The sequence below is a fragment of the Pteropus medius genome, unplaced genomic scaffold, assembly GCF_902729225.1.
Source record: "Pteropus medius unplaced genomic scaffold, Ma_sr-lr_union100, whole genome shotgun sequence".
Lineage (NCBI taxonomy): Eukaryota > Metazoa > Chordata > Mammalia > Chiroptera > Pteropodidae > Pteropus > Pteropus medius.
This window is the reverse complement of record NW_024349519.1, coordinates 26,394,546-26,408,118: the sequence shown is the minus strand read 5'-3', so window position 1 is coordinate 26,408,118 and position 13,573 is coordinate 26,394,546. Positions and strand designations below refer to the sequence as shown.

Below are 13,573 nucleotides of genomic sequence, written 5' to 3'. Positions count from 1 at the left end.
CCACACCACATAACACACACACACACAGCCCCATCCCCACTGACCGTGATTCTTCCCACAGGGCTCCTCCCCCTTCTTCTCAAGTCCAAGGCCTCCTCAGTGCTTAAATCTACCTCACTGTTCCAGACACAGGACGCCCACTCCTGGTCCTGGCTTGCTCAGGAAACACACAGGGAAGCTAGAACCTCTTTTCTTTCCTCACTAAATATGAGGACTTCTAGGTGAAGGAACTGCTCTCCTCATCTGTAGCCGCACCACTAGAAATCTTAGCAGAGCAACTGGCAGATTCCAAGCTCAGTACCTGTACGCTGAACTGAAAAAATAGCCTCGTAAATCATTGCCTCCTCCCACGTGCTAGAAGGGACGCGCCTGCCCTTGCGTGGGGCTCCTCTCACCAATGAAAGACACCCCATTCTTTCACTGCCTTCAAAGAGTGGCGTCCCTCCTTTTTATTAGTGGGAAACCACCCTTTGCAGGCAGGTCTCTTATCTGGGACTTCCACTGATGTTGTGGAAGGACCCAGTGTTTCCTGCAGCTTATATAAATTGGCTGCCCACCCTACAATGGGTTCAACTTTTTTAGTGACCTAAACTTAGGGGTGTTCCCCTCCTCCCTCTCTAAACACACACACACACACACACACACACACACACACACACACCTTACTCCTTCTATCCATGCCTAGGGAACCTCCCTAGGATGTCACTAGGTGGCACTATGTGGCAGTCCCTAGACCTGATATGGTCAAGATGGGGTCAGGCTCCTCAACCAGGAGCTTCAGGATCTGCTGCCTGGGATTCCTGCTCTGAGGGCTGAGAGGCCTGTGACCCACACTTCATCAGTACCACCTCATATGTAAGAACTTGGGAGGATAATGTGGGGTACAGTATGAAGATGGTGAGAGCTACTAGGTAGGAAAGGAAGAGGAAGAAAATCATTCAATGCATCATTTTGAAATTAAGGCTGTATATGTAATTCCATTCAATCACTTAGACAAAATGATTAGCTTCTCATATAGCCAGCCAGCCATTTTATTATTATTATTTTTAAAATCAATCAGAACAATTGTTTCACTAGAGCAGCTTGTCACTTTAATAAAAACTAGTGGATTTACCTATGATCAGACAGATCCCCAATTACTTTCAGGGCTGAGATTTTCATTGCTGTATGCTATATTTGTGGAATTCAGAGTGGAATTTTTAAATCAGGTAATCGGTCTTGGTCTCCCTTTCACCTGTCCCTATGTCATGGGGTACATATGTCTACGGGGTTCGTAATTTAGTGAAGTCGTTAAGAACAAAATGTCCTACCTAGTGCTTCAGGAATCACTGCTTCGTAGACTGTGAGAGAGGAAGCGACACAGTAAATGAGCTGACGAAGCTAAATTGGGATGTGCTGTGATCGTCGCCACAGACAGATAAAGAACAACACAGTATAACAAGCTGGAAATGGCAATAAGTTAATAAAAACATTCCCATGGAAAAATACGAGCTACAGCTGGAGAAGGAGGGACAAGGGATGATGGAAATTCAGGAAACGAGAGTCAATGAAATAGTGCAATTTGGAAAGCAGAAATGCCAAGGAGCGATTTATGGGGTGAGACTCTAGATGGGTGTGCAATGTGATATGACAGCTAAACAAGCAAAGGAGAGCTCAACCATCACTGCTCCGCTGCATATGACCGGAGCGCCTTGCCCCGTAACCAGTACACCTGGTGACCATCCGCAGTCATTTAGCGACCACCTATTGTTTGGCAGGTATTTAGCATAGTCACGTCCTCCTCCAAAAACTCTGCGAGGCAGGTATTGTCACGTTCAGTAAGGAAACAGAAGCTCAAGGAAGCTAAGTAGCTTGCCCAGGATTACAGAGCTAGAAGGTGGCAAAGTGGATTTAACCCCACGCCAATCCAATTCCAAAATCTCTTCTCTGTACTTCGTAACTGACCACCACTCAGTGAGGAGGCAAGGGGCAGGGGGACACCCCACTGTCCAGGGCTAGAAGGAGCACTGCAATGACCTCTGGCCGCAGGTCGTAAAAGGTGCACAAGGACCAAGAGACAGAGTACCTGGGTTTCAATCCCATCCCTAACTCTCAACAGCTGTGTGACTCTAAGAGTGTCAGTTAACCTCTCTGTGCCTGCGTTTCTTCAGCTACAAAGTGGGGAAAATAATATGATCCACACTGGGATGCTGTGACGATTAAGTGAATGTCAGTGTTGGCTCTTAGTGAACTGTATGGTGCACTAACTACACTGGACTATTACAAGTCTTGTGGGCCAAGCTGAGAGCTGCTGGCACGTTAGCTGTTTTGATTCTGGTCATTCATCACTATCAGTCATTTCTACCTCCTGCATTTGAAATACTTGTTATATTAAACCCTGCTTAGGAAGAACATTATTGGAATACCAGGAATGAATGGTTAGTCTGAAGGACTCAGGCGTGGCCAACTGGCTAGAGCCGCCTCAGGATTCATAAGACCTTTAAGCCTTTTGGCTCACAAGTGAGCACCTGCAGTCAAAGAAAATTTAGTTCTGAAAGAAAGAAGGGTGACAGGGAAGTGATGGTTCTGGAACCCATCCCAAATGAAGGACGGCTGAAGGAAATGAAGAATTACAGGGCCTAAATTCCAGGAGCATGAGCGCCCGTCTTCGAACGTTCGACCAAACGGAGAGGAGAGGACTGTTTATTCTGAGCTACTCCTGAGGGTGGAGCTAGAAGAGAGGTGGATGGGGCGGCACGACGGTGTAAAGAGCATCCGGCTGGTTGTGAGTGGACCGCCTCTGGGTTTCAAAGACTCTGCTAGAAAAATGAGGTGATTAGATTAGACGCTGTGTTTTCCAACAATTCTCTGACGGCAATTGGGTTTCCTACCATTCAATTCGATTCTAACACTAACAACCCGGAGTTAGAGCAGCCCCCACATATTAAGGGGTTTGGTCTCACAAGATTGCCCCACTTCAGATGCCAGCCGTAAGTCCCGGGTCCCCAGCTTATCCACATTTGTGTTTGACTTGGCTACAAATTTGAGGGTTCTCACAATCCCCTTCAGGTTTGATAGTTCACCAGAATGAATCAGAGAACGCAGAAAGGTACTATACTTATGGTTACAGTTTTATTATAAGGGATTCAGCTCAGGACAGCCAAATGGAGGACATACATGGGGTGAGGGGCACAGCACCCACGTTCTCCTTGGGTGCACCCGGCCGGCACATCAGCATTTTCATTAGTTCATGAGCTCTCTGGCCGCTTTGTTCCAGGGTCTTATACAGGGTTTCATTGTGCAGGCACAAGTGATTGAATCATTGGCCACGTGACTGAACTCAACCTTAGAGGTCAGAGATGAGGTTGAAATTTCTAACCCTCTAATCAGGTGGTTGGTTTTTCCAGTCACCAGTCTCCGTCCTGAAGCTATCTAGTCTCTGCCACCTTAACCCCAAAAGTCATCTACTGGCACAAACTCAGGTATGGAAGAAAGGGGGTCCTTATGAATAACAAAAAGCATGCCTATCACTCAGGAAATTCCAAGGGTTTTAAAGAGCTCTGTGCCAGGAACCTGGGAGAAAGGCCAAATATATTTTTCATTATACCACAGAAACACTTTATGTTCCTTTCTGTCGCTAACATGCTATATTTAGTGGTTCTAAAACTGATTATGAGGTACAGTTCAGCTCAATGTAAGAAAATACCTTCATAACTAGAGCCCTTTGGCAAGTTAATGGGCTCGCTACCAAGGTCTGAGCTACCTAAAGTAGGAAGTGATCAAGGCTGGATGACCCCAATGTTGAGAAAGGGTCCCCACATTGGGTGATGGTGTGGACCAGATGCTCACTGATCACTATTGTTGTGACACAGTGAGATGTAATTGTCTTGCTTGGTTTCAGAATCGAGAGATGCTTCCATATTGGATGAACAGCACTGGCAAGAGGGAAGGCTGGCAGCGTGGGTGGCATGGATATGACAACGAGCTCATGGATATGAGGGGCATCTTCTTGGCCTTTGGACCTGGTAGGTGGGGAAATGACCAAATTCTCTTAGTCATCCATTCCCAAGGAAGTGTCTCCATGGGCTTACGGCGCTAGTAAAGGCTGGCGTGATTTTTTTATGAACCCTCTTTATGAGCAAAGCTGAGCAAACCCAGCCGGTCTCCATGAGACATTTTTGCTGGCTTGCTTTCAAATGCTTCTTGGGTTTGGCAAATGTGGCCAAATAGTTTTCCTTGTAAATTTTAAATCTTGAGTGCAACGAAGAAAATGTATTCCACATGTTCATGATTCATTTTTTACTTAATTCATCAAAATGTTATTTCACAGCTATCTGATGTCCAGGAAAGCTTATCAGGCACCAAGTTGCTGACAGCTGTGAGTCTCAAAATTGACGTGACTGCTTCATGGGGTCTGACTCTCCCACAATTCTTCCCTGTCTAGAGCACCCACCTCTGTGGAGGTCATTTGGCTTAGGACCCGGTCAGAAGCAGGGATGTGCTCAAGGGCAAGCTAGGAAATGACCGGGAGACTGACTTTGAGAATGAGCCAGAATGACTAGGGATGCCTCACATAGAAGCAAATTTACTGTGCCTTCCTTGACCAAACAACTTCCTAAGCCTGGAAGAGAGGTGGAGTAAAGAGGGCCTGTTTGGTCATTTGCTTTAATGGATTGAGCACTGTAAATTCACATTTTGGGAAAGTTTATCAAACACTCTGAATATCATAGTATTACCTAAACATCCCCTTCTTTCAAAAAAAAAAAAAATCGGGATGAAAAGCATTCGGTAGCCGTCATCCATCAGTGACTGGTCAATACGCTGCTCTTCTTTCATACGGTGGTCCGCCCTCCCTGTTAAATATAATAAGCTTACCCTCATATCCGCATTTCTGGATGTTTATCAAATCATAAATTAGAGATTATACCTAGACGCCCTGTTCTTCTCAATGCAGCAAGACGAAGACATGTCAACCCACCTGCCGTGAGCCACTCAATTTACCACCAAGCAGCTGCCGAGAGCCATGAGGTGTCTGTTTCTGTGCCCTCCGTGGTGGCCTCGGGAAACCTTGGCTTAGGGAATATTTTGGTCCAATTGTGATTCAAGTTCCCAATCCTGAAGGAAGCATCAGAACCAGTAGCTGCAAGCATTTATAAACCCCTGACTGGGTTTAGGACATTGGCCAGAGGCAGAGTGCAGAGGATGCCCAACATGTTGCCATCAACCAATAATAGTTACCAGTGCTCCCTGTTGGCTGAGCCAGGTCAGATCTGCGAAGCTCAAAGCTAAACGAATTAGTGATGGTGCCCTGAGGACTTCGTTGAGGTCAACTGCTAGATTAGGTTGGAGACATTCCAGGGCCACGGCCTTTAGATGGGAAACCATCAGATAGCTGGGCTTTCATTCAAAAGCATCACCTCCTCTGTCCCCAGAGAGAGAAAAGATCGTGAATACAAAACAGTTGTCAATTGAAGGAGTGTTTATGAGCAAGTGTCATAGGCATATTTTAAAGTAGAAGCAAATCGAGCCTCAAACCAAAATGTTTAAAAGAATTACCCGAAGCTGCATTAGCTTAGAGCTAAATTCAGTGGGGAGAATTTGTCCATTAACAAAGGCCTCCATCACATGCTCCTTTAAAACTAAAAGCCTAAGTCTTTTATAGACAGAAAGACGACCCCTGATGAAAATGGACCGGGCTAATTGCAAAAATGTTTCCAGGCAGATACAGCCTTGAGAGCCTCCCGCGAACCATCACGTTTCTGGCTCCAATTCTCATGAAAGATTGAACAGCTTTACACACTAGCTGTTTACTCAGAAGAAAATTTAAGAGCGAGGCCATTAATAGCTATCTAGCTGCACTTCGAGATAAAGGTACATCCCTCCTGATTAATTGTATGTGCTTCTCGCTTAGGGAGGAAGCTGGGCATCATTATGGCTGCCCACATACAGTTTTAGAAGTCAGTCAGACTGGTCCAGCTAAGAGAAAAGGAAATCATTCTGGAAAATAGCCTCTCTCTGGTTAATCCCAGTTTCTAATTTGAACAACCTAATCTTGCCCCGGAGAACTCCACACTCCCGATAAGGCAGCGGGAGTGTGATTCAGTGAGCTGCCTGTGAGCCAGCAAGCCTCACTCAGGGAGCAGCCCAAGGTGGCCAGGCACCGCGTGAGCCTGCAGAACCTTCTCGCTTGAAGAGAAACAGTTTTAATATCCACAAAATTTAAAACCATGGGAATAACTTGGATTCCCAATCCAGGTTCAAAATGCCATCCTGAGCTAGTGGAGCTTGGCTGGGTCCTCCCAAATTGGATCAGATATTGTTTTGCTATCCAGGAATTTTCTAGAAGCTCTCAGTCCAGCCTGGATCCTGCCTGCATGGGGCCCAAAGTCCCAGCCCTGCCGAAGAGGAAGCCATAACCCAGATGAAATGAGAAAGAAAACCCAATTCTCCTTCCTGCTTACGTGCACAGGCTTTGGTTTTAACTTTCAAAGTAAAAAGATGGTCTTCTCCAATACTTTTGTCTGTAGAGCTCAATATTCTTGCCAAGTGTTAAAGAAGAGGGTGTTGGAAAGGCTGGGGAAGGATATCTTGGGTTTACCTTTGTCTGCCACCCACACACGCCTCCCCTTGACACACGTGACAGCGACAAGGCTACTGTGTGATGAGCGGTATGATCGTCACATTCCAGGTCCATGGCTGGTGAGAAGGAGAGGGAGGACTCACTTCCCTGTCACAGGAGCAACATCTCCATTCATTTCTCTGGTTGCAGCTGGGGAAGAACAACCACCATCTGTATCTAAGTATACGATTTGCCTTGACATTAAGAAGAGGTGGCATCCTGAGCCAGTTCCCACATTTTCTTCTCCAGGGAGGTTCTGGATGTTTTTAAAATTATTTTCACACTGAGGTGATGCTGACCTTTATCCGCCCTGCCCCAAAAGTAAAGTGAACCTGGCAGAGAATTTATGGATGATTATTTTCAATCCAGTTTGCCTTAGCTGGACATTTATTCTACACGTTTGCTAATAGTACTAGCTCCCATTTAATGAGCATATACAACGTGCTTGGAGCTATGATTTAGATACTGTTTTACTGCCCGTTTCCTAACATTACCCAGCTTGACATGGCTGCAGTTTGTTGTAGAGCTGATGAGCCTCTTTATTCTGGATTCCTCTTAAATGCTTCAAAGTGAGCAAAACTCATCATTTGCCCTGGATCTAACATAGTCTGTGGCAGTTTTCCATATACAACTTTTTTCCCGTATTTTATAATTTCAGAGTTGACACAGATCAGAATTTGGTGTTGGCACTTCTGGATCATGTTGCCGTTGGTTTCTGTTTGCTTTTTAAATAAAGTATATGTGACCATTTTAGCAAAACAATTAAAAAGATTATTTTCTAAGATAGAAAACATGGCTTTATAGCCCCCAAACTTCCTATTTCCTTTAAAAATCTTAGATGGACTAAAGCATATTCACAGGCCTTTATTGAAGGATAAAATCTCCCTCTTGAATTCAACCTCAGTGTAGCATGGGGTATTTTGTTGGAAGCTCTGGTTTGGGACCTAAAAGTGAAACTGCTTATGTACATGACTAAACTCTTACATTCACTCTTAAACAAACCAGCGCTTTGCGGTCAGCATCTAATTTGCCTCCAGTGGAGAAGGAGAAGGTGCACTCTTGATTGAAATCTCCCTTCTGCCCTTCACACTCCTATGTCACTGCCAGAGTCTGGTGCAGCCTCTGGGTAGAAGCACAAATCTCTACTCCATTAGACCTCCCAGAGCCTTCCCTTGTTCTGTAACTCCAACACCTGTTCACTAAGTTAACAGTTGGCTAAGTTATTTTATCTGCCAGTGAAAGTTTCCCAGGGAATGGTTAATTGACCTTCCAAATGGATTTAGAAAAGCATTGCTGTTGCTCCAAGTTGGCCTGCACAGGGGAAACTGGACAGTTCCACATTCCATCAAGGCTGGGACCTCCAGTGTGGCAGAAAAAATGGAGAAACGTTCTTGAGTTTATGTGGGGCCTCTGCAGTGGAAACTGGCACCCTGGCTAACCAGCCACTGCTAGACAGGCACTCTGGAAGATAAGTGTACTGTGAAATTGGGTTTGGGGGAGCACGGCAAGGCAGTCACACGTCTGTGACCAGCCTGCTCTCCAATACTCTGCAGAAATGAGCAGCTTCAGGTGGCCCTTCCGCCTCTGCAGGAAAGCTCTGCTGTCACAAGGGAGCACAGTTATACACAGGACAGTGTGTCTGCTGATTTGTCTTTTAAAGAAACTCATCTCCATGGGCCACAGAAAGTGACTTTGTTTCATCACATGCAGCTTTCCAGATACTCCTCCGTGTTCACAATCACTTGGCCACACCCCATGGACAGAGCTGAATTTTCAGTTCCAAAGTTGCCTGAAATCCTGAGCGTCATTCCTCCACAGTGTGGCTCAGCCCCTCTCTGCCTGATGAGTGACTGTGACAACTTCTTTGCTTGTCTTTCCCTTTCAGATTTCAAATCCAACTTCAGAGCCGCTCCGATCCGATCCGTGGACGTCTACAACGTCATGTGCAACGTGGCAGGCATCGCCCCTCTGCCCAATAACGGGTCCTGGTCCAGGGTGATGTGCATGCTGAAGGACCAGGCCGGCTCTGCTCTGTCGGTCCCGCCCAGTGGCTGTGTACTGGCCTTGATTCTCCTCTTGCTGTTTCACTAGCTGCTCCTTTGTTGTCCCAAACACTCAGCCAAGTGACCTCCGCAGTGGAAAGGTTTTCATTTTCTATTCGGATAATAGTTTCATTAACACAGTCAAGGCCACAGAAATTATAAATATATTATTCTTGGATGATTCCATACATAAAATTCCTGCTTCTTAAAAAAAAAAAAAAAATCCAAACTTTATTTTTTCTGGAATGAAAATCTTGCTTTTCATTCATTTGACTGTATGTCATTTTCTCCTTTCTTTTCATGTAGTAACTTGAATGAACTGTCTGAGCCGGGGCTTGCCCTGCAGCAAACCGCCTTTGAGTGGATATTGCATGCTCGTCCTGGGCCCTGCTCAGCTCCGCTTTGCACAGAGCAAGCCCTTGTCTGTGCCTTGTCCACACCCAGGAGCCGCCCTCGGGATCTATGGCCACAGTCCTGTACTACTCCTTTCACCCCAGAAAAAGGAGGTTCCACATGATAGCAGTAACTGCCATCTCTGACCCAGATCATGGAGTTTTTTCATTTTATATCAAGTCCCAGAAAGGGTGTATCTTAGCTTGAGTCACTAATCACAATCACTGAGGATTGGAGAACTCAGAATAAGGTGATAGACATGGTTCCCCGCAATCTCTAAATGCACAGAAATGTCTCCTTGGCCTTGAGGAGTAGAAAAGCTTACAATGCAGCTGGGCTTCTGTCAACTTCTCAGTGTATCACAGCCTGAAGCCTTGCACATAGCAGGCCCCATGTGCTGTGGATGGATCGACGGATGGTCTGTGTGAAGGCTTACTCAGAGACTGCAACTCTGGATCCCCACACAGAGCGCAGACTATAGCAACACCTGACATAGCGTTACAGTTGGGAAAAGGATGTCTTGCTGATAAGAGTGTGGATGTATTTGCAGAAATCTCAGTTCATTGCTTGGAACAGCGATGCATTAAGCATAAGTTTTATGCTCCGGTGTACTGGGGCCTCGCTTGTTTAACAACAATAGCAAAGTAGATAATCGAGTGACCCAGAATTCCAAGAAAAATAGAGGGGCGGAGCGTGGAGACAGCATGATGGAATTGAATCTCCATCACTAACCAAGGAGCCATGTGATTAGCAAACAGTATGGTCAAAGTGTCACCTCAGAGATCTTAGTTCTTTAGAACCCCTGAGATGAGCCACTGAGCCTGGATTGAAATGTTTTTATTTTAATCATCTAAGTTCGCTGTAGAAGATCTTGTTGTAAAACAAGGGACAACTACATTTTAAAATGATCAGAATCACGTACATGTATCATTGCATTAAAAATGACTTTGCACTCAATGAGGCACATCTTCCAATGAGACTTTTTGTTAGAAAAAGAACACCTCAGGTCTCAGGATGATGAAGCCCTTATAGGGTATTTACCTTGAAAAATGGATATCAATGCTTACCCTGATTCAGGAAGGCTGGGGGCCGTCTCTGTGCCTTGAATCACGAGAGCAAAAGATCACTGATTTAAAACATCAAATTTATCTTCACAAGAGATTTTTAAGAGTTTATGTAAGGTGTTTTTAAAATGGCAGCAAACCATAGAATCAGTAGGAAAGAAAGCAAATCGGTCTATCTGGTTGAAAGCAAGTTAGGGCTCTCAGAACATTGGTGGAGGTCTTGAAACAGGAACCCGTTATTCAAAGTTTCCTTTCTTCTTAAAGGACAGTGCTCTAATGAATTCGGCAGAGCCCACCTTCCTCCCTTTGAAAGGAAGATCCTTAAAAGATTGTTAAATGGTTAAATTAAAAGTGGATCATCAAAATCGAGAGTAATATAGACATGTACACACAGTCTTGCATTTGTCTTTCTTGCTCTGTTCTACCGTTTTCCCCCATTCATTCTTAAAATCTTCAAATCACAAAATAAAATTTCAGACAGTTGTCTGAAAAAGCATAGTTATTAAATAATCTTGAATCAATAAATGAGAATAAGATACTTTTGGTAAATAATTAAGAAAATTCAGCCACTGAGAAGAGAAAAAACTTTTTCCCTAAAAGAATGCATACATTTTAGTAGCTTAATTCTTTGGCTAAAGTTTTTTCCTTTGATTTTTGTTTTAAAGTTCCATTATTTTCTCCAGAAAAATTCTACTTTCTCCAAATGGTTTTGTTTCACAGGAGTAAAATCTGTGAGGAATATATATAGATACCTTTTCTCCTGGTATTTTACTACTTCTATTTTACTACTTCATTGCTAATTCCACGAGGAAGATAATTGAATTGACCTGCAAATACCAAAGAAAAATGAAAGGAATGATCCTTAAATTGAAGATGAGATGAATGGCTGCTTTCCCTGCCCATATGTGTAATCTCCAGAACCCAATTCAATTAAGTTCTGAAGATTTAAGCATAAATGAGAACAGGCCCAGGGAATTCTTTCTAGCCTCGAAGAGTCCTGAATGACAAAGTTTCAACTCTCTCTACTTTTAAAGGGACCTTGGAAATCCATATCAGAGCTGAGTTCAGTCATAGACAGCAACTTGTACATGTTCCAGGACTGAAGCATCATCTGCTCACCTGCAGAAATGCAGATTCAGGAGATTTGGGGCTACGGGAGGCTCAGGCAACATTTTTAAGCCATACTGATCGAAGGTTTGGATTTGCTCTAAGGGGAAATGGGTTCTGATTTGACCCTGGTAAACTTTAGTCTCCTGACAGCAATTTCATAACCCACCAGTTTCTCGAGTGGCCATTTGGGTGGCATAGACTGCTGATCTCAGCTGGGTCAAGCTTCCAGCCCTCTTTAAACCAAAGCGGATCCGTCCACCCCAGTAATGGAGGGAGGAATCAAAATGGCATATCGGGCTTCTCTATCCCTTGTCCTTGTGGGTCTAAGATGCCCAATGGTACCAGCAGACAAACTCATTTTTCAAGATACACAGCTATTTTATGAATTTTCTAAGAAAGTGTTTTGCATTTCCGTAAATATGAAGAGATTTCAAAATATGTGTTTATTCATTTTAAGCAATTTGTGATAGACCAAAGTCAGTGCTCATAAACTACTAGAAGGAAGGGAGGACGTAGGCTCGGCAGACTGGATGTAAACACGTGAAATGCAGTCTCAGGTACATGCAATGGAAATACACTTCTCTATTGCTTTGAAATCATAAAATAGCACCTAGTGCAGTGCCTCAAATGTTTAATAAATGCCCCATAAATATATGTTGAAGGGGAAAAAAAGAATAAATGTCATTCAGAAGACTTACTTACACCTCAGAGATTCTCTCTCTTTGCCTGTAGTTTCTCAGATTAAATGAACGTTTCACTTTGGGCTTGCTATCTTCTCTTATCACCCAACTGATGATATAATTATACTTCATTCCATGGACTAGGCACATTCTATCCTACGCTTATAAATTTGAGGGAAAAAAGGAAAGAAGGAGAAAAAGGAGGAAAGAGGAAAGAAGGAAGGAAGGAAGAAAGGAGGGAAGGAAGGGAAGAGATTAGATTTCTAATACACTGAATATATTTACTTTTAAAAAAATGTAACAACTTTATCAAGATTTAATTCACGTACTATACAATTCACCCATTTAAAGTGTACAATTCGATGGCTTTAGCATATTCACAGAGTAACCATCACCACAATCAATTTTAGAACATTTTATCACCCCAAAAAGAAACTCTATATCCATTAGTCCCCTAGCTGTCACTCCATTTTTTTCCTACCACCACTGCCAGGCAAATCACAGCTACCTCTACAGATTTGCCTATTCAGAATATTTCATAAAAATGGAATAACACAATGTGTTGTTTTTTATGGTTGGCTTCTTTCACTCAGCATAATGTTTTCAAGGTTTTAGCACGAATCGGTACTTCATTCTTTTATTTCAAAATAATATTCCATTTATGGATATACTATATTTTATTTATCCATTCATTAGTGGATGGACATTTGTTTTTTTTCCCACTTTTTGGATATTATGAATACTGTTGCGTTGAACATTCATGTACAAGTTTTTGTGGACATATGTTTTCATTTCTCTCAGGAATATACCTGGAGTAGAATTGTTGGATCATGTGGTAACTCTATGTTAAACTTTTGAGGAAATGTCAGACTGTTTTATAATTTGGCTGTACCATTTTGCATTCCCACTAGTAGTGTATGAGGCTCCCAGTTTCTCCACATCCTTATCAACATTTGTTATTATGTATCTTTTTTTATTACAGCCATCCTAGTGGGTGTGATGTGATATTTCATTGTGGTTTTCATTTGCATTTTCCTAATGAAGAATGATGTTGAGCATCTTTTCATGTGCCTATGGGCCATTTGTCTATCTTTGCTGAAGAAATATCTGTTCAACGCCTTTGCCCATTTTTTAAAATTGAATCTTTGTCTTTTTATTATGGAATTGTAAGAATTCTTTATATATTCCGGATATAAGTCCCTTATCAGATATAGATGATTTGCAAATAGTTTTTTTTTCTCATTACGAGGCCCTGCACCTATAAGTGCTCTGCAGATGACAGGAAGGGAAGCAAATGGTGTGTGAAACCAAAAAGGCACTAGGACTAATCCATAGCTGCTCTATGGTTAAATATTCATATTTAACCTGAATGCTGAATACCAGCTAGAGCATTCCTTTTCTGTGCCATCCAGCACGCTGCCTGGGCCAAGACAAGCTCTTAAGGAGCCTCACTGTGGTGTTTCCGGTGGTAACCACAGTGACCCGGAAGCATTCAGTATAGCATGGCCCACGGTGAGGCGACAGAGGACTGCCCGGAGCTCCACACGGCTCACTTCCCCGTGCCCTTCCTTCAGACCACCCAGCCCTGCTGGCTTCCCCCGCTTCCCTGCTGTGCTCAGGTTCGCACTCCAAACTGGGTTTCACATTTTTGCCAGAAGCCCTCGTGGGTAAGGCATAAATCTATGA

General features: G+C 43.6%; 1 protein-coding gene across 2 annotated transcripts in view; it reads left to right on the top strand.

Annotated features, from left to right (window-relative positions):
- ENPP6 (ectonucleotide pyrophosphatase/phosphodiesterase 6) overlaps nt 1–8,850 on the top strand; it is a 94,065-nt gene extending 85,215 nt beyond the window's left edge. The window contains exons 7-8 of one of the 2 annotated variants that reach the window (XM_039882632.1): nt 3,881–4,004; nt 8,484–8,850. In XM_039882632.1, the coding sequence (XP_039738566.1) occupies nt 3,881–4,004; nt 8,484–8,689 (330 nt within the window). In that variant the 3' untranslated portion in view covers nt 8,690–8,850. The remainder of the gene's footprint in view (nt 1–3,880; nt 4,005–8,483) is intronic. The other variant, XM_039882633.1, reaches the window with a different exon arrangement.
- The last annotated feature ends 4,723 nt before the right edge of the window (nt 8,851–13,573 follow it).